This window comes from Hibiscus syriacus, unplaced genomic scaffold, assembly GCF_006381635.1.
Source record: "Hibiscus syriacus cultivar Baekdansim isolate YM2019G1 unplaced genomic scaffold, ASM638163v2 tig00110831_pilon, whole genome shotgun sequence".
NCBI lineage: Eukaryota > Viridiplantae > Streptophyta > Magnoliopsida > Malvales > Malvaceae > Hibiscus > Hibiscus syriacus.
The window spans coordinates 6,236,646-6,263,345 of record NW_024062882.1 but is presented as its reverse complement, the minus strand read 5'-3'; the positions used below and the strand labels follow the sequence as shown (position 1 = coordinate 6,263,345).

The 26,700-nt window shown below is 38.4% G+C and overlaps 2 protein-coding genes and 1 long non-coding RNA gene across 4 annotated transcripts; 1 reads left to right on the top strand and 2 right to left on the bottom strand.

The window, feature by feature from the left end:
• Positions 1-49: 49 nt before the first annotated feature.
• On the top strand, positions 50-2,664 carry LOC120142650. Its single transcript, XR_005517868.1, has 2 exons — positions 50-294; positions 2,145-2,664. It is a non-coding gene; the product is annotated as an uncharacterized LOC120142650 (long non-coding RNA).
• On the bottom strand, positions 2,460-4,953 carry LOC120142649 (macrophage migration inhibitory factor homolog). 2 transcript variants are annotated; one of them, XR_005517867.1, is made up of 4 exons: positions 4,808-4,953; positions 2,965-3,165; positions 2,764-2,876; positions 2,460-2,664 (listed from the first exon to the last, which is right to left on the bottom strand). XR_005517867.1 is itself a non-coding variant. In XM_039157179.1 (3 exons), exons 1-3 carry the CDS (start codon positions 4,916-4,918, stop codon positions 2,629-2,631), a joined length of 348 nt encoding a protein of 115 aa, XP_039013110.1. In that variant the 5' UTR covers positions 4,919-4,953; the 3' UTR covers positions 2,460-2,628. The 2 variants fall into 2 exon arrangements, 1 of the variants encoding a protein (XP_039013110.1); XM_039157179.1 differs by lacking the exon at positions 2,764-2,876.
• A 1,280-nt stretch (positions 4,954-6,233) lies between these two features.
• On the bottom strand, positions 6,234-7,511 carry LOC120142905 (probable protein phosphatase 2C 73). Its single transcript, XM_039157373.1, has 3 exons — positions 7,206-7,511; positions 6,796-7,137; positions 6,234-6,692 (listed from the first exon to the last, which is right to left on the bottom strand). The coding sequence occupies exons 1-3, from the start codon at positions 7,509-7,511 to the stop codon at positions 6,270-6,272; spliced, it is 1,071 nt and encodes a 356-aa protein (XP_039013304.1). The 3' UTR covers positions 6,234-6,269.
• Between the last annotated feature and the right edge of the window lie 19,189 nt (positions 7,512-26,700).

The window sequence follows — 26,700 nt, the reverse complement described above, 5'->3', positions numbered from 1 at the left end:
TTTAACGTTAAATGACTCAGAACTCTCTCACCTACATTATCAGAGCAGAAACATTAACCCTCCTCCTACTCTCTCTTATCTATCTTAATCTACTTGGTTTCCTCATACCTTTCTCAGGATATTCTCCGGTGGTGATATTATTAGCATAGAAGAATCTGTTAAGCTCAGGAGGGATAGCGCCATCGATGATCTTCAACCTTTGCTTCTCAATTTCGATCTTCGGTGACGCTATCTATCCTGAGTTTCATCGGTTCATCTTGCTCTTGGTTCTCGAGATGAAGACATCTCATCTAGGTACGTTTTGCTGCTATTTCCCGACCTCCTCTTATCTTGTTAGCAAATTTGTCTGCTTTCTTTCTTTATTAGAGTGTATCCCAGCGCTCAAACAAATTTTCTTGATCCTTTGGTTTTATGGAACAATCATCAGCTTTGTCTCTCTCATTTCTGATGAGATTTGTTCATAAATTTTGCAACCGATTCGGACACATAGCCAGCAGGAAGACCAATGATTCTCACCCAAAACCAACAGTGTTTAGGGGCACTCCCCGTGAATCCTCCCCTTATTTAATTTATGTAAAACTAATAAATGAGAATTAAAGTACCACGGACCATCCCTGTTAATTCTCTCATCATCAACACCATGGTATAACAGACAAAGTTTTGTCAAAGTTTGTGTTCATTATCTGAAAATTTATCATGTTTGCAGTAAGGAAAGAAACCCACAAAACAATTCTCAAAGGAGATGTTCGAGACATGTTCATCAGATTCCAAAACCAAAGCCTCGTCATCTTCTTCTCCCAACTGTAAACCATCCAAACATTGTTCCAGATCACCCATCCCAACGACAGAAACAGATCAGCCACTAGATGGGCAAAACCCTAAAGCAAGCCACACGACTTGAGAGAAAAGGGCAAAACCCTAGGAAAATATATATACGATTTTTCATAAATATATACTTTTTATATAAAATATTTCATTCATTAGATGTTAAAAGGATGGTCCATTCATTAAATGGTGTAGTAGTTGAAGAAGATCTAATACATACGATAATTTAACATTATGAATGGGATTGCGAAAGCTTGATGCATGGAGGGTAAGTGAAACAAGTTTGGCACATCTTCTGAGAAGACAACAAATGTATATACGAATAATACGATCAATCTAGAGTATTATCTTCTAAATTATTTTAGATTCGATTCATTTAACGTTCGTATATATTTTATATTTAATATTCAACGATTAATAATATCTTTTTATTTTTTTTTGTAAAGTACATAAATAATCTCCGATTATAGGATACTACTTTATTAAGTCCCTTAAATATTAAAAGTTGTAAAATGGCCCCTTAACTATAACAAGTTGTTTTATTGAGTCCCTCAACTATTAAATTTATCAAATGGTCACTCGACTATTTATTGTATTCAAAACTCATCGTTTTCCGTTGAAAAATTCATATGAGTTAGACATTAACATGCTGACTGAGATATGATAGTCGTTCGAGATTATAAGATAATATTTTATCATATCTCAGTCAGCTTGTTAATATATAGTTCAGACTGTCATCAAATTTTTAACGAAAAAGAACAAGTTTGGAACATAATAAATAATCAGATGACCATTTTGTAACTTTAAATAGTAAAAGAACTCAACAAAGCAACTATATAACTATTTTGTAACTTGCAATAGTCGAAGAACTTAATAAAACAATATCATAAATCAAGAGAGCATTTATACAATATTATATAGTCAAGAAACCATTTATACACTTTACCCTTTATTTTTTTATTTGTATGTCAAAAATTGATAAAATTACACAATTAATTTTTAAACTTTTTATACATCACAATTTGAAATCTAAAATTCACACTATACAATTTAACCTCTACTTTTATCAATATTTAAGTTTCTAAGATTATGAATTCGTTTCTTCGTTCATTTGTGGAATGAACTTAAAATTTTATTTACACTCATTTATTTTACTTGATAAACGATCATAAACGATCAAATCGAGTATTTTATTTGTTTAAACCTTCGAAAAATCATGTTAATATCATTTTCCAACGAAACGACTTATGCCGTACTGTATTTGATTATCAACCGTAAACCATGGAAAGCCTTTAATTTAGTTTGTTTTACTCGAGCAGTGGGGCATTGAATGAGAGTCGAGGTTTGCCATGTGCATCTGCTCTGCACCGCTCCTTTTATTGGGTTTACCATGCAACCAGAGAGGAACAGCCAGCTGCAGTACCGCTGCCCCTACTCCAGCATGTGCCCGTGCCCGTGCCCGTACCCGTACCCGTGCCTGTGTGCCTCGGTTACAAGGGCAGAGGAACAGACTTTTAAACATCGATCGACCGCTACAAACAAGTTGATGATCAGTTGACAAATTAAAAGTAGTTTTCACTCCAACTACTGAATCATGTGCCATAACTTCATATAGACTTTGTTCAACATTGGTGTCCATTAATGTCTGCATGTCATTATCCTAGGAAAACACATAGGTAAAAAGACATAATGCCATAATGTGTCTTGCCGAATTTAGACAGTAGAGGCTTGTAATTCACAGTAGAAATAAAGCATAGTGGAAAGACAATATCAATGTTTCGAGAAATTCAGACATCGCCTCACTCAGAAGGTTGATCCATTCCATCCAAAGTTCGAACCCTGCAAAAGAATCGATGTATCAGAACAATCAAGCAGCAAGTACCGCAAAGGTGTGCTAAATATCATCATGACCAAAGAAACGGCATAAGTCGGACTCACAAGAAAGCTAACGAGAGCTATGCTCACAGTATGAAAGAGAAAAGATCTATTTAGATTATCTAGTGCTGGTGTAAAGCATGCAAACACTGTGCATATTCTTGGGTTTGTTGCGCCTAAACAAACAGGGAAATGTGATGAGAATAAACAAATAGATGACAATAATCCATCCTCATGACAATTAAGCAAAAATAGATAGCCTGCCTTGGTGTCAAAGAATTTGAGGAAGAACCGTGATGGGGGCACTTGCAGCTTGGTGTCGAGAATTCCAGCAATTGCAGCACTCAGTTTCTTGTTCACATCTGGATTTAAGCCACCAATGGATACCAGCTCGCCATAGGCAGCTGGCTGCTCGGAACCACCAAATGACATGGGCACTGAACCCTTCAACACAATCATCACATACTGCATACAAACAACAAACAATACATTACATGCCATGAACAAATATGAATTACTGTAAACAGTATACAACTGGTTAATAGGATGGTTAAGGAACCCGGACCAGTATTCATTTGGCCTAGTGGTATAGTCTTTAGTATAGCTTTAAAGACTATAGGTTAAAATCTAATCACTTTAATTATATATATAGAAAAATAAAAAGCATTTTTTCTGGTTTTTGGCCAGTTCCAAACATTTCCTGTTCTTTATAAAAGGACCAGACAAAGCAGGCATCAAGTCCTTAGTTGAACTGGACCAGATTTTTTGTCTAAGAGGCAGAAATAGAAAAAGGAAGAGAGCAAATCTCTAAACAAGAACATAAATCAATTGAACCAAGAGCATAATTCTCTAAATACCAAGGTCTAACAAAGCCATTCAAAAGTCTTGTACAGGCAGAAAAGTTTAAACATTTACCACATGCCCAACGATCTACAATGGATACAAGTAAAATAGACAAGATGACGGTGACTATTATAGCATTAGCCATTTGGGTCATGCAAAACTCTTCAGGCATCAGCAGTTCCAGCCTAAGTTTGATCAGATTCTTATGTAACTCTCGCAAGTTGCATTGATGCTAGAGGGTAGCAAGATATTTACACATGCATACAAGCATGTACACAAAATTCTTGTTCAAACAAGAAACGAGACGCAAGTTTAGACAACAGAGTGGTTACTCTTTCCTAGCATTCAAATCGACAACAGCGAGAACAAGTGAACAACTATAGGTACTTGAATTAGGTAACAATAGATCTTTCTTATGGTAAACCTATCGGTCTCAAGACCCATCCTAAAAAAGATCCATTGATGTGGGTGTTCATTGTTCAATTTTAACGGTAATAACCAACCAAACCAAAATTTAGTTTGGTTAATCGGTCGGTTAATTAGATATTAAATCAGTTAACAATTAAGAAAATTTCCAAAGTTCAGTTATCAATTAATTAACCAAATTAACAAAAAATATTAAATATTTATTACATTATATATATATTTTAAGTTCAAACTCACTAAGAATCAAGACCAACAATTTTTTAATGACACTGACCATTAAAACTTTTAAGACCCAATATTTCGGTTCATTTGAAAACCAACCGAATTAACCAACCTTTGTTCGGTTAAAAGTTAAAAAATTGGTTAATTCGTTTCGGCCTTTGACCAAACTAACCATTTGAACACCATATCCAATAATGCAGAGTCGATCCTAGCCCCCTAAACGGGAAAAAATTAGTTCAGCCCCTTTAGAATATTTATTCATTATAATTGAATACAGTGGTAAATTTCATTTTGGACCCCCTAAAGTAGTAAAAATGCAGTTTGGTTCCTAAAAATTTATAAGCATGCAAGTTAGTATAATGGTAAAAATACATTTTGACTACCTAAAAAAATCATAATTCAATAATGGCCCCGGCTCCTGCATAATGGGCGATGATTGTTTACCAAACAAGATACATCTTAAAACACCCAACACCGAGACTAGAGCACCGCATCAAGACGCACAATTCCACGAATGAAAAAACAAGGAAGCAGAAACTAAATATTCAACAAAACAGGAATAGATAAAATTAGGAATGAAAGGTAGTAATAAAAAGGAGGGAAAGGAGAAGCGTACGGCCTCAGGTTTTCCGATGAGTTTAGCCACCGTAGAGGTGGCTTCGGAGAGGATGGAGGAGGTGTCGACGCCATCCAGGTTCACGTTGGTTGAGATGTTGAGGCAAGGCATTTCACTCTTCTATCAGAATCCAAGTAATTGTTAGTGTGGGCGGCCACAAGTTCTCTGCAATCACTACCGCTTATATATAGAAATTGTCTAGTTACGGAAATACCCCTTAAATACCCACGGGCCTTGGCTCTAGAAGACACGATCTCTGAATAACAGGCATCTCAAGGGTAGCCCATTTTTATTTTATCTGGGCTTCGTTTTTGTGTTTTTCTTGGTCAAATTATACACATAGTCCACGTACTATGAATAAATTGTGAATTGGTCTAATTATACCAAATTCCAATAATAAAAAATATAAAATAGAAAGCGCATGTGGATAAATCTTTGAGAGATTTTTAAAAACATAAATTCAGTTAAAAATTCATTAAATTTATATTTTTTAAAAAACTAATTATTACTTGAATTAAATAATAATAATTTTATAAAATTAAGTCAAAATTCATTAAGTTTAGATTTTAAAAAAACTAATTCTTACTTAATTGAGCTTATATTTTATTACATAAATAATCAAAAACAAAATGATAAAAAGATTTATATTTGAAACTAGGGCCTGCTATTTCTCATCTATTTATTGATTCAAGTAGTGATCTTAAAATTGGACAGATTTGGGAGGATTTACGTATTAAAGTTCCAAAGGTTCCATGGCATAGCCTGGTTTGGTTTCCAGGATGTATTCCCAAACACAATATCATTGTGTGGATGGCTATTTTAAATAGGCTTCCTATCCGAGTAAGACTTTTGAGAATGTGATTAAGCATTGAGAATGATAAGTGTGTGCTCCTTGATGCTGATGCTGAGGCTGAGATTAGGAATCACTTGTTCTTTGATTGTGGTTTTGCGAGGGAGTTGTAGATTGATATTCTTACTTTGTGTGGTGTAACTCGCAGGGTTAGTTGTTGGGATAGGGAGCTGGTATGGGTTGTTCATTGCTTTAAAGGGAAATCTCTCATTGTGAGGGTGTTTAAGCTTGCTTGGGCTTGTCATGTGTGTGGCATTTTGAAGCAAAGAAATAGTAGGCTTTTTGGGGCAAAGCTAGATTGGTATAATTAATTTTCAGAAAAATATTTTTAAACTTTTTATTTAAAAAATAGGAGGAAAAATTAATTGTAGTTATAATTCAAAAGAATGATATTTTAAATATTTCCCCGACTTAATTTGCGTTTGATTAACGCTCATTAGGAGTTTTATAATAATAGAGATAATAATGTAATATATATATTTATAAATTACTGGATTCTTTATTGTTAAAAAAGGAGAATAAAATTTTGAATAATCAAAATTAAATTAAACTTTCAGAGCCGAGCTTCGAAAATCATTGAATAATATTCGACGTTTTACTGTATTACAAATATTAGCATCGTGTTCCACCACCAGAATCCCCATACGTTTTGTGCCTACTAAAATTGCCAAGCCGAGAACGCTTATAAGCATTTGCTCTACTTACTTCTTCAAGCGTCTTATGATCCACAACGATTTCGAAATTGATCACGGTCTCGCCTTCCCCGGTTTTCTTGCCTTGAGGGTCCGGAGCATCCACGATGCTCGCGGTCTGCATGCTGACATCGGACAAGGCCCCCGAAGTCGAATTCGCGGTTGGAGGAGGTCGTTTCTTTAAGAACAAGCAAATCACGGCACAGTCGTTGACCTTCGAACCCGGGTACTTTGTTCTCCATGCTTGAACCGCGTAATAAACCAGCACCTTTGCTGCTATGGATTGTCTCTTCACTGAGGATACTATTTGTATCACCTCATTGTTTGAGAGCACATCCCACACCTGCAGGCAGAGAAACGTTCATTGGTTAAATTTCAGGTTTGGTCCCTCTGATATACTCAAATTTAAGGTTTAATCCTCCGCTTTAATTTGTAATCTTGCTTGCCCCATCAGTCGCCATCACTATAAATTCATCTTTGGGTGTAAGTGTTCTATAAAAGATTTGAGGTGTCGAGATAAGTCCATTATCCTTGAGGCAGAAATCCCCGAAAGCCCTCGACATGGCTAGACCGGGGCAATCTTGGTCCAGCATCCATATTTGCGGTACATTCGGTTCTATTTCCATAGCAAACACCATGCCGCTGTGTTTCTCGATTCTTTCGGCTTCACTTTGCACGCTCGGTTTCAAGTCGACCGTGAGCTGAACCGGAATAAGTTGGTTTCTGTTGTCCCTAGTTGCGAGAATCGCTCGAGAATCCCCCAAGTTCGAAATTATCAAGTGATGGTCCTGAAAATATTGGTTATGATCATGGCAACAGTTACAACCACAACATATGGTGAAGGCAATTAACATACCTGCTTAACAAGGGTTACAGCCGTGGCACCACTGCAATAACTATCAAGTGATTCTTCCATAATGAGATCTTCATTTAGTTCTTCGAAAGCTTTAATCAAATCCGTCTCCCATTGTTTGTGACAATTGTCCTTGTCGCTGTCCTTCTTAGCACCACCCCGATGTCGATGCTGAAGCTGATGCATCTTGGAAAGCTTCAGGGGCAAGGCGTCACAAACATGGCGTGCGACCTTGTGACCCGAGGGACCCTGACCATCGAATACACCGCAGAAGAATACGTTCTTCTCGCCCGTAAAGTTCTGGATCATTCACGCAGATAAACATCAAATCGAAACACAAATTCAACAATGAATCCGACCCAGATCGACAAAAACGAAAACGAAACGATGAATAATAAAAGATGGGGGGATAGGGGACCTCCTAGACGGTCATGGTGTTGGGAAATAAACCAAGTACAAGTAATTTTCCTATAACCAGATTAGTGAGAATGCGAAATAAAAACGGAAAAATAATACCCGAAATTGATAACGGAGTTCAGCCAATTTGCTTACGTCTCCGGACTGTTGCAGATCTTTTACTAAGAGAGAAAATTTACAGGTGTTTACAAAACACTCACTACTCACAAGAAAGCTCTCTATTATTGGGAGAAAGAAATGATTTTTGGGATGGTTTGGAAGCTAAATGAGCTAGGGTATTTATAGTTGAAACTTAAGGACTTAATCTTGTAAATACCCTAAAACCTAGAGATTAATTGTGATTATCCCATTATCATTTTTCAACAAACATCTACTAAACTTTGAAAAACTATTTTTCAAAGAAACATTTACCAAACTTTGAAAACCATTTTTTCAAAGTTGGTTACCAAACTTGAAAACCATTTTAATACTTTCAACAATCTCCCACTTGAAGACTGATTTTAATCTGTCTTCACACCTCGATCAATGCAACAACTTTTCTAGTCTTGTTACTCTAGCATGCCAACTGAAGTTAAACACAACTTCAGTTTGTCTGTAGTCACCGTCTTTGTCAACATATCTGCCGGATTTTGAGCTCCACTGATCTTTTCAAGTTTCAAAATCTCATCTTCCAGAAGAGACCGGATAAAATGATATCGCAATTATATGTGCTTTGTCCTGGAATTAAAAGACGGATTCTTTGCTAGATGTATAACACTTTGACTGTCGCAATACAAGACATTATTTTCTTGTTTCTTGCCTAACTCTTCCAAGAAACTTTGGAGCCAAACCATCTCCTTGCTAGCTTCCGTAACAGCTACATATTCTGCTTCAGTTGTGGAGAGGGCAACTATCTTCTGTAGTTGAGAAACCCAACTCACTGCGGTTCCTCCTAGAGTATAGACATACCTTGTAGTGCTCCTTCTGATGTCAACATTTCCGGGTAAGTCAGCATCTACATAGCCTGTCAGTATCGTATCTCCACCTTTGAAACAAAGTGCTTTATTTGTGGTACCCCACAGATATCTGAGGATCCATTTGACTGCTTCCCAGTGTACCTTGCCCGGATTATTCATGTACCTGCTAACAGCTCCCACTGCTTGAGCAATATCTGGTCTGGTACAAACCATAGCATACATCAGACTTCCAATCGCTGAGGTGTACGACACCTTCACCATGTGTGCACGTTCTTCCTCCATCTTTGGTGACTATTCTTTGGAGAGTCTGAAATGAACACCTAAAGGTGTACTTACTGGTTTAGCATCTTGCATGTTGAACCTGGAGAGTACTTTGTTGATGTACTCAGCCTGTGATAATATCAAAGTCTCCGACTTTGTGTCTCTCTTGATCCTTATCCCAAGAATATGCTTTGCAGCGCCCAGATCCTTCATAGCAAACTGCTTTGACAATTTTTGCTTCAAGTTTATAGTCTCTTGCATATCTGAGCCTGCAACGAGCATGTCATCAACGTACAACAATAAAATAATGAAGCTATTGTCGAACCTCTTGATGTAGCAACAATGATCTGCTTGGCATCTGGTAAAACCACTGCTACTCATGAAACTATCGAACTTCTTGTACCACTGTCTAGGAGCTTGTTTTAAACCATACAAGCTCTTCTTCAACCTGCATACCAGGTTTTTCTTGCCTGCCTCTATGAAGCCTTCTGGCTGCCTCATATAGATTTCTTCCTCCAAATCACCATGAAAGAAAGTTGTCTTTACATCTAACTGCTCAAGATGTAAATTCTCTGTAGCTATAATTTTCAACACCAGTCTGATTGTAGACAGTTTCACGACTGGAGAGAAAATTTCATTGTAGTCAATACCTTCTTTTTGCTGAAAACCTTTGACAACCAATCTCGCTTTGTAGCGTTTGCTCCCATCGTGCTCTTCTTTGATCCTGAAAATCCACTTGTTGTGAAGCGCTTTCTTGCCTGGTGGTAATTCAGCTAATTCCCACGTCTGATTTGACATAAGCGAGTCCATCTCATCTTTCATGGAAGACTCCCACTTGACTGAATCCTCCACTTGCATTGCTTCATCATAGCACTCTGGTTCACCATTATCAGTCAGCAACAAGTAGTGCAAAGAATGAGAATACCGTTGGGTTGGTTTAGGAATTTTGGAGGAGTGTCTTAGTTCCGGTGTGCCTGGTTCTTCTTGAACTGCTTCAGGACTGATCTGAACGTCATTTCCAGAAATCTCCTCGAACTCAACAAATTCCTTTGTTTCAGCTTTGGTATTGGAGCCGCTTGATTCTACAGTTGACCTGTCTTTGTACATCACATTCTCATTGAAAATGACATCTATGCTTCTGATGATCTTCCGATTTTCATAGTCCCAAAACCGGTAACCGAACTCATCACTGCCGTAACCAACAAAGGCACATTTGTTGGACTTAGCATCAAGTTTACTTCTTTCAGCAGAGTCTATGTGTACATAAGAAATACAACCAAACACTCTTAAGTGTGAAAGGTTTATTTCTTTCTTGCTCCAAACTTCCTCTGGTATTCTGCCATCCAAAGGAACTGAGGGCCCACGGTTGATCAGCTAAGCTGCAGTGTTGATAGCTTCAGCCCATAGAAATTTGGGCAATTCGGCATGTATTCTCATGCTTCTGGCACGTTCATTTAGAGTTCTGTTCATGCGCTCTGCTACGCCATTCTGCTGCGGTGTCATGAGAACTATTTGTCTCCATCTTGATCCCATTGTTTGCGTAGAAATCTCTGAATCTCCTATTTCTGTACTCTTCTCCATTGTCAGACCTCAACCGCTTGACTTTCATACCAGTCTCATTTTCCACCATGGCCTTCCATTTTCTGAAGGTATCAAAGACTTCTGATTTCTTCTTCAGAAAATAAACCCACACCTTCCTTGTAGAATCATCGATGAAGGTGACATAATATAATGAGCCTGCAAGAGATGAAACTGGAGATGGTCCCCATACATTAGTATGAACCAACTCTAACTTTTCAGCCTTGGGTGTCTTACCAATCTTTGCAAATATGACTTTCTTTTTTTTGCCAAAGATGCAATCCTCGCATAGTCTGACGTCTACATTCTTTAGATCCGGCAGCTTCCCCTTTGACAAAAGTGTCTTCATCCCTTTCTCGCTCATATGGCCAAGCCTTTGGTGCCATAGGTTTGATTTTCCATCGGCATCTGCTACTGCAATGATATTCTTTAAATTTGAGGTTATATAGAGAGTACCAGTTTTCTTACCACGAGCAATGACGAGTGCTCCTTTGGTAATCTTCCATTCACAGCCTGAAAAGGTTGTGCTAAATCCTTCACCATCAAGCTGTCCTACAGAAATCAAATTTCTTTTGAGGCCAGGAATATGTCTCACTCCTTTCAGCGTTCAGGTGGTCTGGTTTGGCAACTTTAGTCGGATGTCTCCTTTTCCGACGATCTTCAAGGTTTCATCATCAGCTAGATGAACCTTCCCAAAATTACCACTGACATAATTTTCCATGATTTCTCGGCATGGGGTGGAGTGGAAAGATGCCCCTGAATCCAAGATCCATGATTCAATCGGACTGTTGACGCTTAGAATCATGGCATCACCTGTCTCCTCTGTCACATTGGCAGATTCCTGTGCGCCGGTATTTTTCTTCGGTGCTCGACAATCTCTTTTAAAGTGACCCTTCTTGCCGCAGTTATAACAGGTAAAATCTTTCTTCCCCGTTCTTGATTTTTCCCTTCTGGATTTAGATCTGCCACGATTTGAATTTCTTTCTGAAGTTCTCCCTCTGGACTCCGTGTGCAAGGCTGAGGAGGTTGATGCTTCACCCGATTCTCTCCGTCGAATTTCTTCGCTCAGTCAAGATCCCGAACATCGTCGAATTTTAATTTGCTGTTTCCCGACGAGCTGCTGACTGCTGTAACAATAGCATTCCAACTGTCTGGTAGAGATGATAAGAGAATTAAAGCTTGAACTTCATCATCTAATTCAATTTCCACGGAACTCAACTGGGTTGTGATTGTGTTGAGTTCATTTAGGTGTTGTGCCACTGATGCCCCTTCCGTCATCATCAAATTAAATAATCGCCTCATCAAATGAACTTTGATTGAGGCCGATGGCTTCTCATACATACTGGAGAGAGCCGTCATAAGACCCGCCGTGGTCTTTTCCTTTGCTATGTTGAAAGCAACATTGCGGGATAACGTCAATCGGATAACTCCGAGGGCTTGTCTGTCGAGAAGAGCCCAGTCTTCATTCTTCATGCCCTCTGGTTGTTTTCTTGAGAGGGGTTGATATAGATTTTTCTGGTATAGAAAATCTTCAATTTGCATCTTCCAAAATCCAAAGTCCGCACCATCGAACTTTTCAATTTTCACCTTCCCTTCGTCTGCAGCCATCGCTCCCACTCGAATCTGGCTTCGTTTGGATCGTTTCTGACAATTTTTGCGAACCGCCGTGTATTAGAACACCTCCGTCGACAAACTCGTATCGCCGACCGAATTTTACTATTCACGTGAATAGTAACCCGAATAGTAACCTCGCAAAAAATTGACAAAATTCACAACCCAAAAGCTCTGATACCAGTTGTTGGGAAATAAACCAAGTACAAATAATTTCCATATAACCAGATTAGTGAGAATACGAAATAAAAACGAAAAAATAATACACGAAATTGATAACGTAGTTCAGCCAATTTGCTTACGTCTTCGGACTGCTGCAGATCTTTTACTAAGAGAGAAAATTTACAGGTGTTTACAAAACACTCACTACTCACAAGAAAGCTCTCTAGTATTGGGAGAAAGAAATGATTTTGGGATGGTTTTGAAGCTAAATGAGCTAGGGTATTTATAGTTGAAACTTAAGGACTTAATCTTGTAAATACCCTAAAACCTAGGGATTAATTGTGATTATCCCATTATCATTTTTCAACAAACATCTACCAAACTTTGAAAAATAATTTTTCAAAGAAACATTTACCAAACTTTGAAAACCATTTTCAAAGAAACATTTACCAAACTTTGAAAATCATTTTTTCAAAGTTGATTACCAAACTTGAAAATCATTTTAATACTTTCAACACATGGCATCCTGGTTGATTGCCTTTTTGCCTTTGCGGGTGTACATTGAAGTGAAGGAAGAGAAGCCCTGCAATATGATAATGGCGCCATTATGTCCGATGCTGGTGACGTCGTTTTCATGGCGTCCCTCCGCTTCCTCCGATTCGTGTTTCTCATGCCGTCTACCTTTGTATTTGAATTGCGTAGAACAGCAGACACCCATTTTACCTTTCTGGGTGTATCAAGGGAAATCTACTCGTTTCCTTTTTCTTTTGAGAAACCAATGTGCAGCTCCACCCTCAAAAAAGGCTATGGAACCGGGGGGAATTCAACCCCAATTTGGTGGTGGAGGCGTATGCCAATCCCCCCCCCCCGAAGAATTGTGGTTAGTAAATGGTAAGGGAAGATCATTACCCATCTACACATTTAAGACAAAATAGAACAAATCGGAACGGTTTTTTTTTAATAGGAAACATAAACTAAATTTACTAAATATATATTGCAGTTGTTTTTTTTTACAAGAGGAAATTGAAAGAAAGCAAAAAAACATAACCAACTCGAGCAATCTTATGACCTATTGGGAAGGAGACTCCCATGAAATCCGCTTTAAGAAAAGGAACGACTTCCACCGGTGGATTTTCATAAACAACGAGCTCTTCTTCTAGGCTATAACCCAGTTTTTGTTTTGTTATATATTCTGTTTTTAAATGTTTTTTTTGTAACAAATTGACAGTAAAGTGGAAAACTAATTCAAGTTTGGGATCCTCATGTCGTGGTCAAGAAGCCGTTGAAATCTTGGTGGCAGGCAGTTCACGCACACCAACCCCAAGTTGTTCGAAAGTTATAGCTTTGCAAACACATCAGCGACCTTGTTACCTTCACGATGAATAAAGGACCAAGTTATCTCTCAATGATTCCTCAGGATAGCTCGGATTCTCCGGACGATGGTCACATTGGTTGGTTGCTCTGGGGAAGACAAAATGCGGATGTCTAGAGTACTATCCGTCTCCAACTCTATGGAATGGAATCCTCTCGCCGTAGCTGAGGAGATGTCATCCATGATAGCCCAAAGTTCAGCATGTAAGGCATCACACTGAGCGATACTCCTAATGAACCCCTCGATACATCGACCATGTTCATCACGTAGCGCCCCACCGCCCGGAAGTTGGATCTGCAAACAGCGACATCCGTGTTAACTTTAACAGCTCTTTCGGAGGGAAGCTTCCACCGTTGATTTCTATAGAGCTCAACTTCACCCCGACCAGCCACTCCCTGATTCTGGTTCAAGGTTGCCCACGCGATCGCAGACCGAATAATCTCGACCGAAGACCAAATCCTGCCTTGAAAAATAAAATCATTACGTTGCTTCCAAAACCTCCAAATAATAATACCAAACACGTCTCCAAGAAAAGGACGGGTTGTCCAAAACAGGATTATCTTTAAGATTAGAGGTAATCCAATTATCAAGAGGAAGAGACAAAAAAACCGAATGATAAGCATCAGGTAAAAATGAACGCCAAACTGTAGAAGCTGAACTGCAATCTCTGAGCACATGAATGATGGATTCTTCTGTCCGACCACACACTGGGCATAGGCAACTCTTCGCAATGCCCCTACTATATCTCTCCGAGTTCGTCATCAATTTCTGGTTAAGAACGACCCAAAGGAATTGTTTTATACGCTGAGGGCCATCAAACTTCCACGCAACATCCCAGTCAGTTTTACGCTCGTTCCACGACTCATTTCCCAGCTCAAAAGCAGACGATTTGATCGTACAGGTTCCTGTAAACTAAGCGCGCCAGCTAGGTCGGTCCTTCTCATCCAGGCCGCATGGAGATGGAACGGCGACTACCCTCTACGATGTCCTTGTTGGATCATAAATTTGATCTATTATGAGAGTCTAAACTAAAACCCAAAGTAAATTGATGTCATTACTTACATCATTTAATTAAAGATGTCATTGCTTACATCATTTAAGTAATGATGTCATTGTTTACATCAATTTAGTTAGGTAATAGTTAGATATTTGTTAAATTTGTAATGGTTTAAATTAGTTTATTTGTGTGGTGTAGGATTGTTCTTGAGTAGTATAAATACCCCTTCCCATTTTAGTTTTAAGCATCAAGAAAAATTAAGAGCTTCTAAGTGAGTGAAGAAGCAAAGTCCTATAAGAGTAAGTTGTAGTTCTTGTTTTTGAGTGAGAGTACTCTTGTAATATTTGTTTAAGTTTCAATAAAATTTGTTTGTGTGAGTGTGTTATTTCCAACAAAGTGGCATCATAGCGAGTTGGAAAGATCGAAGGTCTCGACGAGAGGAATCCGACGCCGCCAGAATTTTCTCAATCTGAGTTCTGAAACACCGCCACACACCGCCGGAAGACTGCTGCTAGAAAATCGAGTTGACTCACCGAGTTGAGCCGAGTCAGCCGAGTTGGAGCCCTTGACCGAGTTTTCCAAGTTCTTCCCAAGGTTTTTTTGGCGTTCCAGATTCATTCGTGCAATCGGATTTTACAAAATCTCATTATATTGAGAGATATGGAAAATGGTATGGCACCATTCTAAGTTCCGACACTCAACAACAACAACTACGACAATTGGAGTATCAAAATGAAGGCACTTCTTGGATCACAAGATGTGTGAGATATCATAGAGAAAGGCTATAACGAGATTATGGATGATGATGTTTTTGTTACTCTTACACCAGATCAAAAGACAACTTTGAAGGATTCAAGAAAGAGAGACAAGAAAGCTCTCTACCTCATCTACCAAGCATTAGATGATGATGGTTTTGAAAAGATTTCAAGTGCAAGCTCTAGCAAGGAAGCATGGGAGAAGCTGCAAACCTCTTACAAAGGATCCGAGCAAGTGAAAAAGGTTCGTCTCCAAACATTAAGAGGTGAATTCAAATCCTTAAACATGAAAGCATCTGAGTCTATTTCAGATTATTTCTTAAGAGTAGTAGTTGTTTCTAATCAATTAAAAAGAAATGGTGAAAAGTTAGACGATGTGAGGATAATAGAGAAGATACTCTGTTCGTTGGATCCCAAATTTGAGCACATCGTCGTGATGATTGAAGAAACTAAAGACTTGGAAGAAATGACGATCGAGAAACTCCAAGGATCATTGCAAGCATACGAAGAAAAGCATAAGAAGAATCATGAGTTTACTGAGCAACTCCTCAAGCTGCAACTCAAAGATATGCATGAAAGCCAACGCAATGATAGAAACCAACGTGGCCAAGGCAGAGGTAGAGGCCATGGACGAGGTCGTGGACGAGGCTGGAATTACAACAACAACAATTCCAACAACAACTATGAGAAAGGAGAAAGCTCAACACGAGGCCGTTGAAGAATCAATCCGAACTCAAGGCATGACAAATCTCAAGTTCGATGTTATAATTGTCAAAAGTTTGGGCATTATGCTTCTGAATGTAGAGTTCCCAACAAAAAAAATTGAGGAGAAGGCTAACTACGTAGAGGAAAAGACAGATGGCAAAGAAACTCTTCTTCTAGCACGAAAGGAAACTGATGGTGGCCAAGCAAATTCCTGGTATCTTGACAGTGGTGCAAGCAATCACATGTGTGGAAGGAAAGACATGTTCGTGGAGCTAGACGAGTCAGTAAGCGGAAATGTTTCGTTTGGAGATGATTCCACAATACCAGTGAAAGGGAGAGGTAACATTCTTATCCGTTTGAAAGATGGGAGGCATCAATTTATTTCAAATGTCTACTATGTGCCCAATATGAAAAGTAACATCTTAAGTTTAGGGCAACTGGTAGAGAAAGGTTATGATATTCACATGAATAATTATAATCTTTCTATAAAAGATGATAAGAATAACTTCATTGCTAAAGTGTCGATGTCAAAGAATAGAATATTCTTGATCAACATACAAAATGATGTTGCAAAGTGCCTGAAAGCTTGCTATAAAGATGTATCATGGCTTTGGCATATTCGATTTGGGCATCTCAATTTTGGAGGTCTAGAGCTGCTATCTAAGAAGGAGATGGTGAAGGGACTACCTCGCATTAACCATCCTGACCAGCTTTGTGAAGGGTGTCTAGCTGGGAAACAATTCAGGAAAAGCTTTCCAAAGGAGTCAGAGACAAGAGCCAAGAAGCCACTCGAGCTCATCCATATCGATGTGTGTGGACCGATCAAGTCGAGCTCTCTCGGTAACAGTAACTATTTTTTTCTCTTCATTGATGATTTTTCAAGAAAAACCTGGGTATATTTCTTGAAACAGAAGTCAGAAGTTTTTGAAGTCATCAAGAAGTTCAAAGCAACAATGGAGAGAGAAAGCGGTAGAAAGATCAAAGCCATGAGATCTGATCGAGATGAAGAATTTACTTCCAGGGAGTTTCAAGAGTTCTGTGAAGCAAATGGAATTCGTCGACCAATGACAGTTCCTAGATCCCCCCAGCAAAATGGTGTGGCAGAAAGAAAGAACAGAACAATCCTCGACATGGCACGAAGCATGCTCAAAAGCAAGAAACTACCTAAGGAATTTTGGCCGGAGGCAGTAGCGTGTGCAGTCTACTTGACAAACCGATCTCCAACAAGAAGTGTATGGGGAAAGACACCGCAACAAGCATGGAGTGGAAGAAAGCCTGACATTTCCCATTTGAGAACCTTTGGAAGTATAGCCCATGTTCACGTACCAGACGAGAGAAGAACGAAGCTTGATGATAAAAGCGAGAATTTTATCTTCATCGGCTATGATGCTAATTCGAAGGGCTACAAGTTGTACAATCCAAACAATAAGAAGTTTATGATTAGTCGAGATGTGGTCTTCAACGAAGAAGGAGAATGGGATTTTAACTCTCATACAGATGACATTTCTTTCCTCAGTTTGAAGAAGATGAGCAGACAATGAGGGAACAACTAGATGAATCTCAACAAGAGCTTGCAACTCCACCCACTTCACCAACATCAACCACTCAAGGAGACTCATCACATTCGTCATCGTCAAGTGGGAGTCAAAGTGAAAGAGTTGTGCAATGCACAAGAAGCCTTAGAGATCTCTATGAGGTAACTGAACGACAAGATAATCTTACATTATTTTGTCTATTTACCGATTGTGAACCAGTGAGCTTTCAAGAAGCGGTACAAGAAAAGAAATGGAGAGATGTGATGGATGAAGAAATCAAGGCCATCGAGAAGAATGACACATGGGAACTTACCTCACTTCCCAAGGGACATAAGGCGATAGGTGTCAAATGGGTGTACAAAACAAAGCAAAACGCCAAAGGAGAGATTGAAAGGCACAAGGCGAGGCTAGTTGCTAAAGGCTATAGTCAAAAGGCTAGAATTGACTATGATGAGGTATTTGCTCCTGTTGCTCGATTGGAGACTATCAGACTAATCGTTTCTTTGGCAGCTCAAAATAAGTGGAAGATACAACAGATGGATGTAAAGTCCGCCTTCCTAAATGGAGTTCTTGAAGAGGAAGTTTACATTCAGCAACCATCAGACTATGAAGTCAAAGGGCACGAAGACAAGGTGTTAAAGTTGAAGAAGGCTCTTTACGGGCTAAAACAAGCACCAAGGGCATGGAATAGCCGAATCGACAAGTACTTCCAAGAGAATGGCTTCAACAAATGTCCCTACGAGCATGCTCTATATATCAAGATCAAAGATGAAGATATTTTGATCGTGTGTCTCTATGTGGACGATTTGATCTTCACTGGAAGCAACCCAAGCATGTTTAATGAATTCAAGGATGTGATGATGAAAGAATTCGAGATGACAGACATGGGGCTCATGGCGTACTACCTTGGCATTGAAGTTAAGCAACAAAATGATGGAATTTTCATTTCACAGGAAAGCTATGCAAAGGAGATACTGAAGAAGTTCAAGATGGAGAACTGTAAGCCAATAAGCACACCAGCAGAATACGGGATCAAGATGACCAAACATGAAGAAGGCGAAAGTGTAGATCCAACATTCTTCAAAAGTTTGGTAGGAAGTCTACGCTATCTAACTTGCACGAGACCCGATATTCTTCATGCAGTTGGATTGGTTAGTCGCTATATGGAATCTCCAACAACCACCCATTTTAAAGCTACAAAGAGAATTCTTCGCTATCTGAAAGGTAAAATTGACTTTGGCATGTTCTATTCAGTTTCTAATGATTACAAGCTTGTTGGATATAGCGACAGTGATTGGGGTGGAGACATAGATAATCGAAGGAGCACTACTGGATTCGTATTTTTCATGGGAGATATTGCGTTCACATGGATGTCAAAGAAACAACCGATTGTCACATTGTCCACTTGTGAAGCGGAATATGTTGCTGCTACCTCATGCGTTTGTCATGTAATTTGGATTAGAAATCTATTGAAGGGGATAGGTTTGATACAAGAAGAGCCTACCAAGGTTTGTGTCGACAACAAGTCAGCCATTGCCTTAGCGAAGAATCCAGTATTCCATGATCGAAGCAAGCACATTGATATTCGCTACCACTATATAAGGGAGTGTGTTGCAAGAAAAGATGTGGAAGTTGAATACATGAAGTCACAAGATCAAGTTGCTGATATTTTTACCAAGCCACTGACCAGCGAAGACTTCTTAAGATTAAGGAACCAACTAGGGGTCACAAGATCAAGTTTAAGGGGGGTGTTGGATCATAAACTTGATCCATTATGGGAGCCTAAACCCAAACCCAAACTAAATTGATTTCATTACTTACATCATTTAATTAAAGATGTCATTGCTTACATCATTTAAGTAATGATGTCATTGCTTACATCAATTTAGTTAGGTGAGAGTTAGATATTTGTTGAATTTGTAATGGTTTAAATTAGTTTATTTGTGTGGTGTAGGATTGTTCTTGAGTAGTATAAATACCCCTTCCCATTTTAGTTTTAAGCATCAAGAAAAATTAAGAGCTTCTAAGTGAGTGAAGAAGCAAAGTCCTATAAGAGTAAGTTGTAGTTCTTGTTTTTGAGTGAGAGTGCTCTTGTAATATTTGTTTGAGTTTCAATAAAAGTTGTTTGTGTGAGTGTTTTATTTCCAACAGTCCTCTTCAAGAAACTGTTTCAACAGAGCAAAATCACATATTATCAATAAAATTACACACCTTAGCTTCTGTATCAATGGTTTGATTTAGCGAAACAGTCTCAACATGCGGCTTAGAACCCGAGATCCATGAAAATCAACCCAAAATCGCACGGTTTTTCCATTACCCAGAGACCAACAGATATTTTCCTGAATAAAGCTCCACACATAACTAAGAGACCTCCAAATGAAAGATCACCTCGACCTAACAAGATTGTCCATAATGTGCTCTCCAAAACTATACTTTGATCGGAGCACCTGAACCCACAACGCATCCTGCCTCAATAGGAGATTAAACCCCAACTTGACAAGAAAACCATGTTTTTGAATACGAGTCTTCCATATACTAAGCCTCTACACTTACATGGTTGGCTACAGGTGTCCCAATTCACTAAGGCCAACTTCGAACAACTATTCGACCCTCCCCATATGAATCAACGCCCAGTTTGCTCAATTTTGTCACAGATATATCTAGGGATAAGCACTTTTTGCATAAAATAATTAGGAATAGTGAGTAAAGTTATATTTTCCAAAGTCACTCGACCAGCTAGAGAGAGCTTGGAAGCCATCCACTTATTAAGTTTACTAGTCACCTTATCAACAATGAATTGAAAAATGTCCTTGGTAACTCTCTTATGAAAAATAGGCATGCCCAAATACTTCCCTAAGTCCTTAGTATGACAATAGCCCATCAGATCACATAGAGAAGTGGCAGTATTCTCAGGAACATTAGCAGAGAAGAAGACCCTAGTTTTGTTCGAGCTCACCCGATACCCAGAATATCTGCAGAACTGCTAAAAAATTGTCTGAATGAAACTGGCTTGCTCAGGTCCCGCTTCGCACAGAAGAATCAGATCATCCGAAAAAATAAGTGAGAAAATAGGGGTCCACCACGGGAGATGACCATCGACTTCCATAATCTACTACTCATCACACGATAAATGCTCTGTCTAAGTCGTTCCATGCAGAGGACAAAGAGGTAAGGAGAAAGGGGACCCTCTGTCGACTTCCCCTTATAGGTTTAAAACTGTTGGAAGGAGTTTCGTTCCACAGGATCTGACTACCAGAAGAACAGACATCATTGATAATGACTCTCTGCAAAAACTCCGGACAACCCATATCTACCAAAGAATCCGAGAGAAAACTCTATCGCACCCGATCATAAGCTTTCTAGAGATCGACTTTGACCGCCATCCACTGGACTTTACCCCGCTTCTTGATTCTCATAGAATTGACCACTTCCTGAGCCACCAAGATATTATCCATAATGTTTCGACTCGCAATAAAACTGGCATGGCTACGACTAATAATCTCGGGGAACACCTTCTTAAACCTGTTGGCGATGATCTTTATTATTTTTACAGACCCCGTATTTAACAATCCAATTTAGTGAGATTCAGAAAATAAATCAACGTATTTGAGTCTTATTGAAACACTAAAACCAACGTATTTGAGTCATATTGAAACCTAAAACCGAAGCATTTTGAGTCCAAGTAGGACTCTAAATCTGAACTAAAAATAGATTTCTTTAGACTATAAATAGACTCAAGCATCAAGAGGACACAGAGAGAAAAACGTGAAACCAAAATCAGAGGAAGGAATAACGATTTGGAAAAACTGAGGAAAAAAATGACAAAAAATAAATGTGGAGGATCCAAAGCCAATATCTAAAAACACGAGGAGTGGCAGAGCATTTTCATTGCAAATCTAATTTCTCTACACGCAAAACATGGAAGATGTAATAACTTTTGACTTATTCTTTTTATTTCATTTTTTATTTATTTACTTTATATATTTTTTTTATTTTCTCCTAATTTTAATATTTTTATTTCTTTTTACATTGTTATATTATATTTATTTATTTATTTATTTCATTTATTATTATTATTATTATATTATTATTTTTTATTATTTTTTTCTCATGTTTATTTTCATTTTTACAATCCAACACTTTTGGCTTTTTAGGGATACTTTTAATCGATCAAAAATAATTAATTCGAATTGAATTTTTAAATTTTAATTTTTATTTTGATTTTCGCTATTAAGATAACTGATAAATTAATTGGTACCGAAAGGGCGGTTCAAGGGTGCTAATCTTTCTTTGACCGTAACCGACTCCCGAACCTGACATATTTCTGGTACAACGCAGATCAGGTAAGATGGTGTCCGACCTACTTAAATTCGTTTTAAAATGGTCGGTGGCGACTCTAACCCAATTCATTCAAGTCGAAGCCCAATGTCGGGCCCAACCAAAAGACGTTTCCGACAATACCATCAAAGATACCCTTTACACAATCATAGATCGTAGGACCAATAGTATTCCACAGGCTTTGAAAGAACAATAAATTAAGCCCATTAGCTCCCGGAGACTTCAAATGATTCATATAGGAAAAAAGTCATCCTAATCTCCTCCGTAGAGACCACTACATTCAGAATAGAAATAGCATCCCTCAAAAGGCGGGGGAAATCCCCAACAATGGGATATCTCACATCAATAAAAGCTTCATCATGGTAAAGATTCTTGAAGAAAGTCACAGCTTCTGACAGGAGAACATCTTCCTTGTACCACCAATCACCACTATCAATCTTCAAGGCTTGGATATGATTCCTTTTCAGACGGTTAAAAGCCCTGCTATGAAAATATTTAGTATTACGATCACCTTCCATAATACACGTACTACAAGACTTTTGCTTCCATAAAAGCTCCTCATGATCTAACGTATCCTCCAGAGCAGTCCGAATCTCAAGCTCTCTCGAGAAGATGGTTAGAGCCATACTTGTCAGCTTCTTCTTGAATCTTAGCCAGTTTTTGCTTGAGATTCCTTTTTTTGTGAATGATGTGTCCATAGACCTCTTTATTCCAAATTTTGAGGGAGACATACAACTTGCTGATAGAATCAGTGATATTCCCATCATACAACCAAGTATCATGAATTAGAGGTGTAAACGAGCCGAGTCGAGCTCGAGTATTGCCAAGCTCGACTCGAATTCAAAAACTTTAAATGTAAGCTCGACTCGACTCGACTCGAAAACTCGCTAGCTTAAAATTTTCAAGCTCGACTCAAACTCGAAAAATAATATTAAAACTCGACTCGAACTCGAAAAGGCTCGAACTCAAAAAAAAATTGAAGAGCTCAATTTTGAGCTCAATTCAAGTTCGATTTTGAGCTCGTTCAAGCCACTAGCCTAGGCCATGAGACTTGATGATGGCCCATCAACCCCAACCAGGTAAATATGTTTTAACGCTCATAGTTCCACTTATTTATAGAGTCCAATTTCCACTCCCTCATCTTTCTCACTCGATATGGGATTCTCCACTCAGCGGAGACAAGTAAACTTGGCTTTGTATCATAGTGTTACCGATTTTGAAGCCCGAAACCGCTGTGAAACAAACTTTAAAATCAACGATCTTCACTCGCATTTTCATATAAACGTCAGAGAATATACAATCCCTCTTCACCTGAAAGACTAAAACTTGTCCACTATGGCGAACTTAGAAAAAGAAGAATATGGGTTTTGAACTAGAAAACGTTTCGGCTGAACAGTTTTCAAGCTCTTGAATTCATTGAAATATTGCTCCTTTGTGAGCCCGAAATCATGAGAAACGAAGCCTTCTAACATTGTTTTACACACAAAAGATTCAAAGACAAATCATCGATGGCTTTGTTTTGCCAGAAGTGACACCGGTGAAAACCATGGCCACCAGAGCTTCCAAGGCAATAGCTCTTCGGTTAACATCGGAGTCGCCGTGGGAGCCATTTACAATTCCATTGCTTGAAGCGATTTTTGTGGCGGTTCTTAGGTTGACGACCCTTTAGAAAGTTCTTGCTAGTTTGTTCTTATAGCTTCCATTGTTGAAAGATGTTTTGGGTTGGATTGTTTCCATTGTTGAGCTTGAGCATAAAAAACCAGAAGAACAAAAGTGAAGATTGTATGTTTGAAAAGCAACAAATGAACAAATTTGACTAACATATTGGTGGGGTTTGAAAAAACATGCAAAAAGTGGGATTCAAAAGGCGAGAAATAAAGAAAAATATGAACAGCAGAGTAGGGCTATGGATTTTCCTTTGTTTTAAGCCTAAAATGGTGAATCGAGGAGTTGCATTAACATTACCATGTTTTCTTTAGAACTACAAAAATGTATATCTAGTTGAATCTTAATCCTTATTTCTCTTTAATTATGATCTATAAGATGGTAAGTACAAGGGTTGAATTAAAATATTAGGTAAATTACTTGTTTGGTCATACACTTATTATTTAATTTTGTCATCTCATTATTATCAGTCATTGGTGGGGCTGAAGAATCTCACTCGATTGCTTCTTTTTCATCTAGTTTCCCCCTCACAAAAAAAACCCTCTTATTATCCACTCAAAATTAATCAAAAAAGCCCCTATTGATTTTAGGACATGTTATATTTGTAATCTTCTAATTTCGTCATTAATCAATGTTTACGTTTTTATGATTCGGATTGTTAATTTATTTTTATTTTATATTTTGATCACCATTTGTTTTGATAATGGGCCTATTGATTGATTTGACCAAGGGTGATTTATTAGTTTATTTACATATAAACCATTGTTAATTTCATTAATTTCATTTTGCATAATTTGTATGTTACCTTCATATGTATAACTTAACCCATATCATATAATTGGATTAAGAGTTTAAGGTTTATGTCTTAAAGTTTATTTTTAGGGTTTAAAGTTTATAATTTATGGTTTGAAAATTAGAGCTTATGGTTTATAGTTTTAGGTTTGAGTTTGGGTTTAGGGTTTATAGTTTAGAGAGTAGGTTTTAAGTTTAAAGTTTAGAGTGTAATCTAGCATGTGCTTAATTAAATGTGCTTTTATCTTTCCTTTAGTAATATACAATGTAACAATTGGACTTGAGTTGTTTAATTAAAAAAATTAAAATTTGAGGATAATTGTATTATAGAATTTTTAATATATTTTTAAAATTTTATAATTATCAATAATGTATTTTTAATAAATTTTTTATAATGTAATTTTAAAATATATAAAATTATAATATAATATTTTTTCGAGCTGCTCACGAGCTTTTCGAGTTGAATATCGAGTAATTCGTCTCGGCTCGTTAAGAGAGTCGATCTCGAGTAGCTCGTAATCTGTCTCGTCTCATTTACAATCCTATCACGATTAAAAGATCCAAAGTTATCATGCTTAGTCCACCCAGCAATGAACCTGAAATGACGCGACCTCGAGTTCCTCTTGAACTAATAGAGTATGGAGAAAAATTGGCCTGTGGTCAGACTTGATCCTCGGAACATGGAACACGATGGATTGGGGAAATAGACGATTCCAATCTTCATTAACAACCATTCGATCCAGCCTTTTCGAGATACCTCCACGAGACCAAGTAAACTGCGGACCTTTGAATCCAAGGTGCATAAGATTACGATAGTCCATAAAGCTCTGGACATAGAGCACCTTTGCCACGTTAAAATCCACCCGACTTCTCAGTACTCGAAAGAATGGCATTAAAATCACCCGCCATAACCCAAGGGGTACTAGCCGGTCTTGCAACAGCACTAAGATTACTCCATAGAGATAAACGCTTCTTCTTATCCGGGCTACCATATACAACCATTAACAACCATATGATTGCAATCTTTATTAACAACCATCCGATCCAGCCTTCTCGAGATACCCCCAAGATACCAAGTAAACTGCGGACCTTTGAATCCAAGGTCCATAAGATTATGATAGTCCATAAAACTCTGGAACATAGGGAAACCTTTGCCACGTTGAACTCCACCCGACTTCTCAGTACGTGAAAGATGGCATTAAAATCACCCATCATAACCAAGGGGTACTAGCCGGTCTTGAAACAACAGTAAGATTACTCTAAAGAGATAAACGCTTCTTCTTGTATGGTCTACCATAGACAGCTGACACCAGAAAAGACTGCTGAACAGACACCTCGATAACAGAAACATGGATAAACTAGGGATGCACATCTACCACGTCAACAAGAAGAGAGTCATTCCAGATAATCCAGATACCTCCAGAGAATCCCCTAGCTCCACCCGATAGGATTTGGAGAAGATGACCCGATCCGCCTTAACCCCACTAATACGGGCTCCAGAATAGCAACCATATTAGGCTTATAATCCTGCACATATTCTTTGAAAACTTTCGGGAACTTCATCCCACCACAACCTTGATAATTCCACGTTAGAAAAGAAAAATCCATGGAATAAGAAGGAAAAAACAAACCTCTTTTAAGCAATATTCTTGCTCTTATCCAAGTCCTCTGAGCCACCTAAGGGAGGGAAAACATGCACCTGAAGACCCTTATTACGAATGACATAAGGGGCTCGACGCTCCTTAGCTTTCGTTTAGACCCGACTGTTAGAAGGAGGCTAAGACGAACCCCATTTTCCCATACTTAGCGAAAAATCTCCCTGAAAGAGACGACTTGATGCATCGTAGGGTCTAGGTAGTGTAACCTGGTTGTACCGATAACCTGTTGAATTATCAAAAAGGGTTATTATTAGAAGAAAACTAGTGCCATTAAGACTTTCGTAACTTGGGGCAACGGATTTGGAATCAGGACAGTGGGTGAACTCGGGTTAGGAGCCAATATCGTGGCCTCTGTTTGCACCTTAGAAGCCTGAATTTCATCACGTTGTATGGAAGATTGTTATGCTGCAATCGTGAGACTTACAGCTAGACTGTGGGTCCTTATCGTGGCCTTGTTTGGTGCCAATGAGCCATATTTTTCACCACGTTGCATGGCTTCATTATTGAGCTGTAGCACACCGAGTTAACATTTTGGAACCGATCACCTATAACCACCCTAGATATGAGAGGTGATTTCATATCCACAAAAACCATCACCCTCGCATAGCGTCACCGATTACTTGTTCCTTGGTGAAAATCAAGTTTAATGACCTTTCCGACTAAAGAGCCAATCTGATGAAGAATTTTTTCGTGATA

Excerpts from the sequence above, each read along its gene's own strand:
- LOC120142905 (XM_039157373.1), bottom strand. The coding sequence starts at position 7,511 with ATGATCCAGAACTTTACGGGCGAGAAGAACGTATTCTTCTGCGGTGTA. Across the intron at positions 7,138-7,205 it reads CTGTAACCCTTGTTAAGCAG|GACCATCACTTGATAATTTC; the intron begins GTATGTTAATTG and ends CAATATTTTCAG. Across the intron at positions 6,693-6,795 it reads TAGTGATGGCGACTGATGGG|GTGTGGGATGTGCTCTCAAA; the intron begins GCAAGCAAGATT and ends CTCTGCCTGCAG.
- LOC120142649 (XM_039157179.1), bottom strand. The coding sequence starts at position 4,918 with ATGCCTTGCCTCAACATCTCAACCAACGTGAACCTGGATGGCGTCGAC. Across the intron at positions 3,166-4,807 it reads TCATCGGAAAACCTGAGGCC|TATGTGATGATTGTGTTGAA; the intron begins GTACGCTTCTCC and ends GTTTGTATGCAG. Across the intron at positions 2,665-2,964 it reads TCAAATTCTTTGACACCAAG|GGTTCGAACTTTGGATGGAA; the intron begins GCAGGCTATCTA and ends ATTCTTTTGCAG.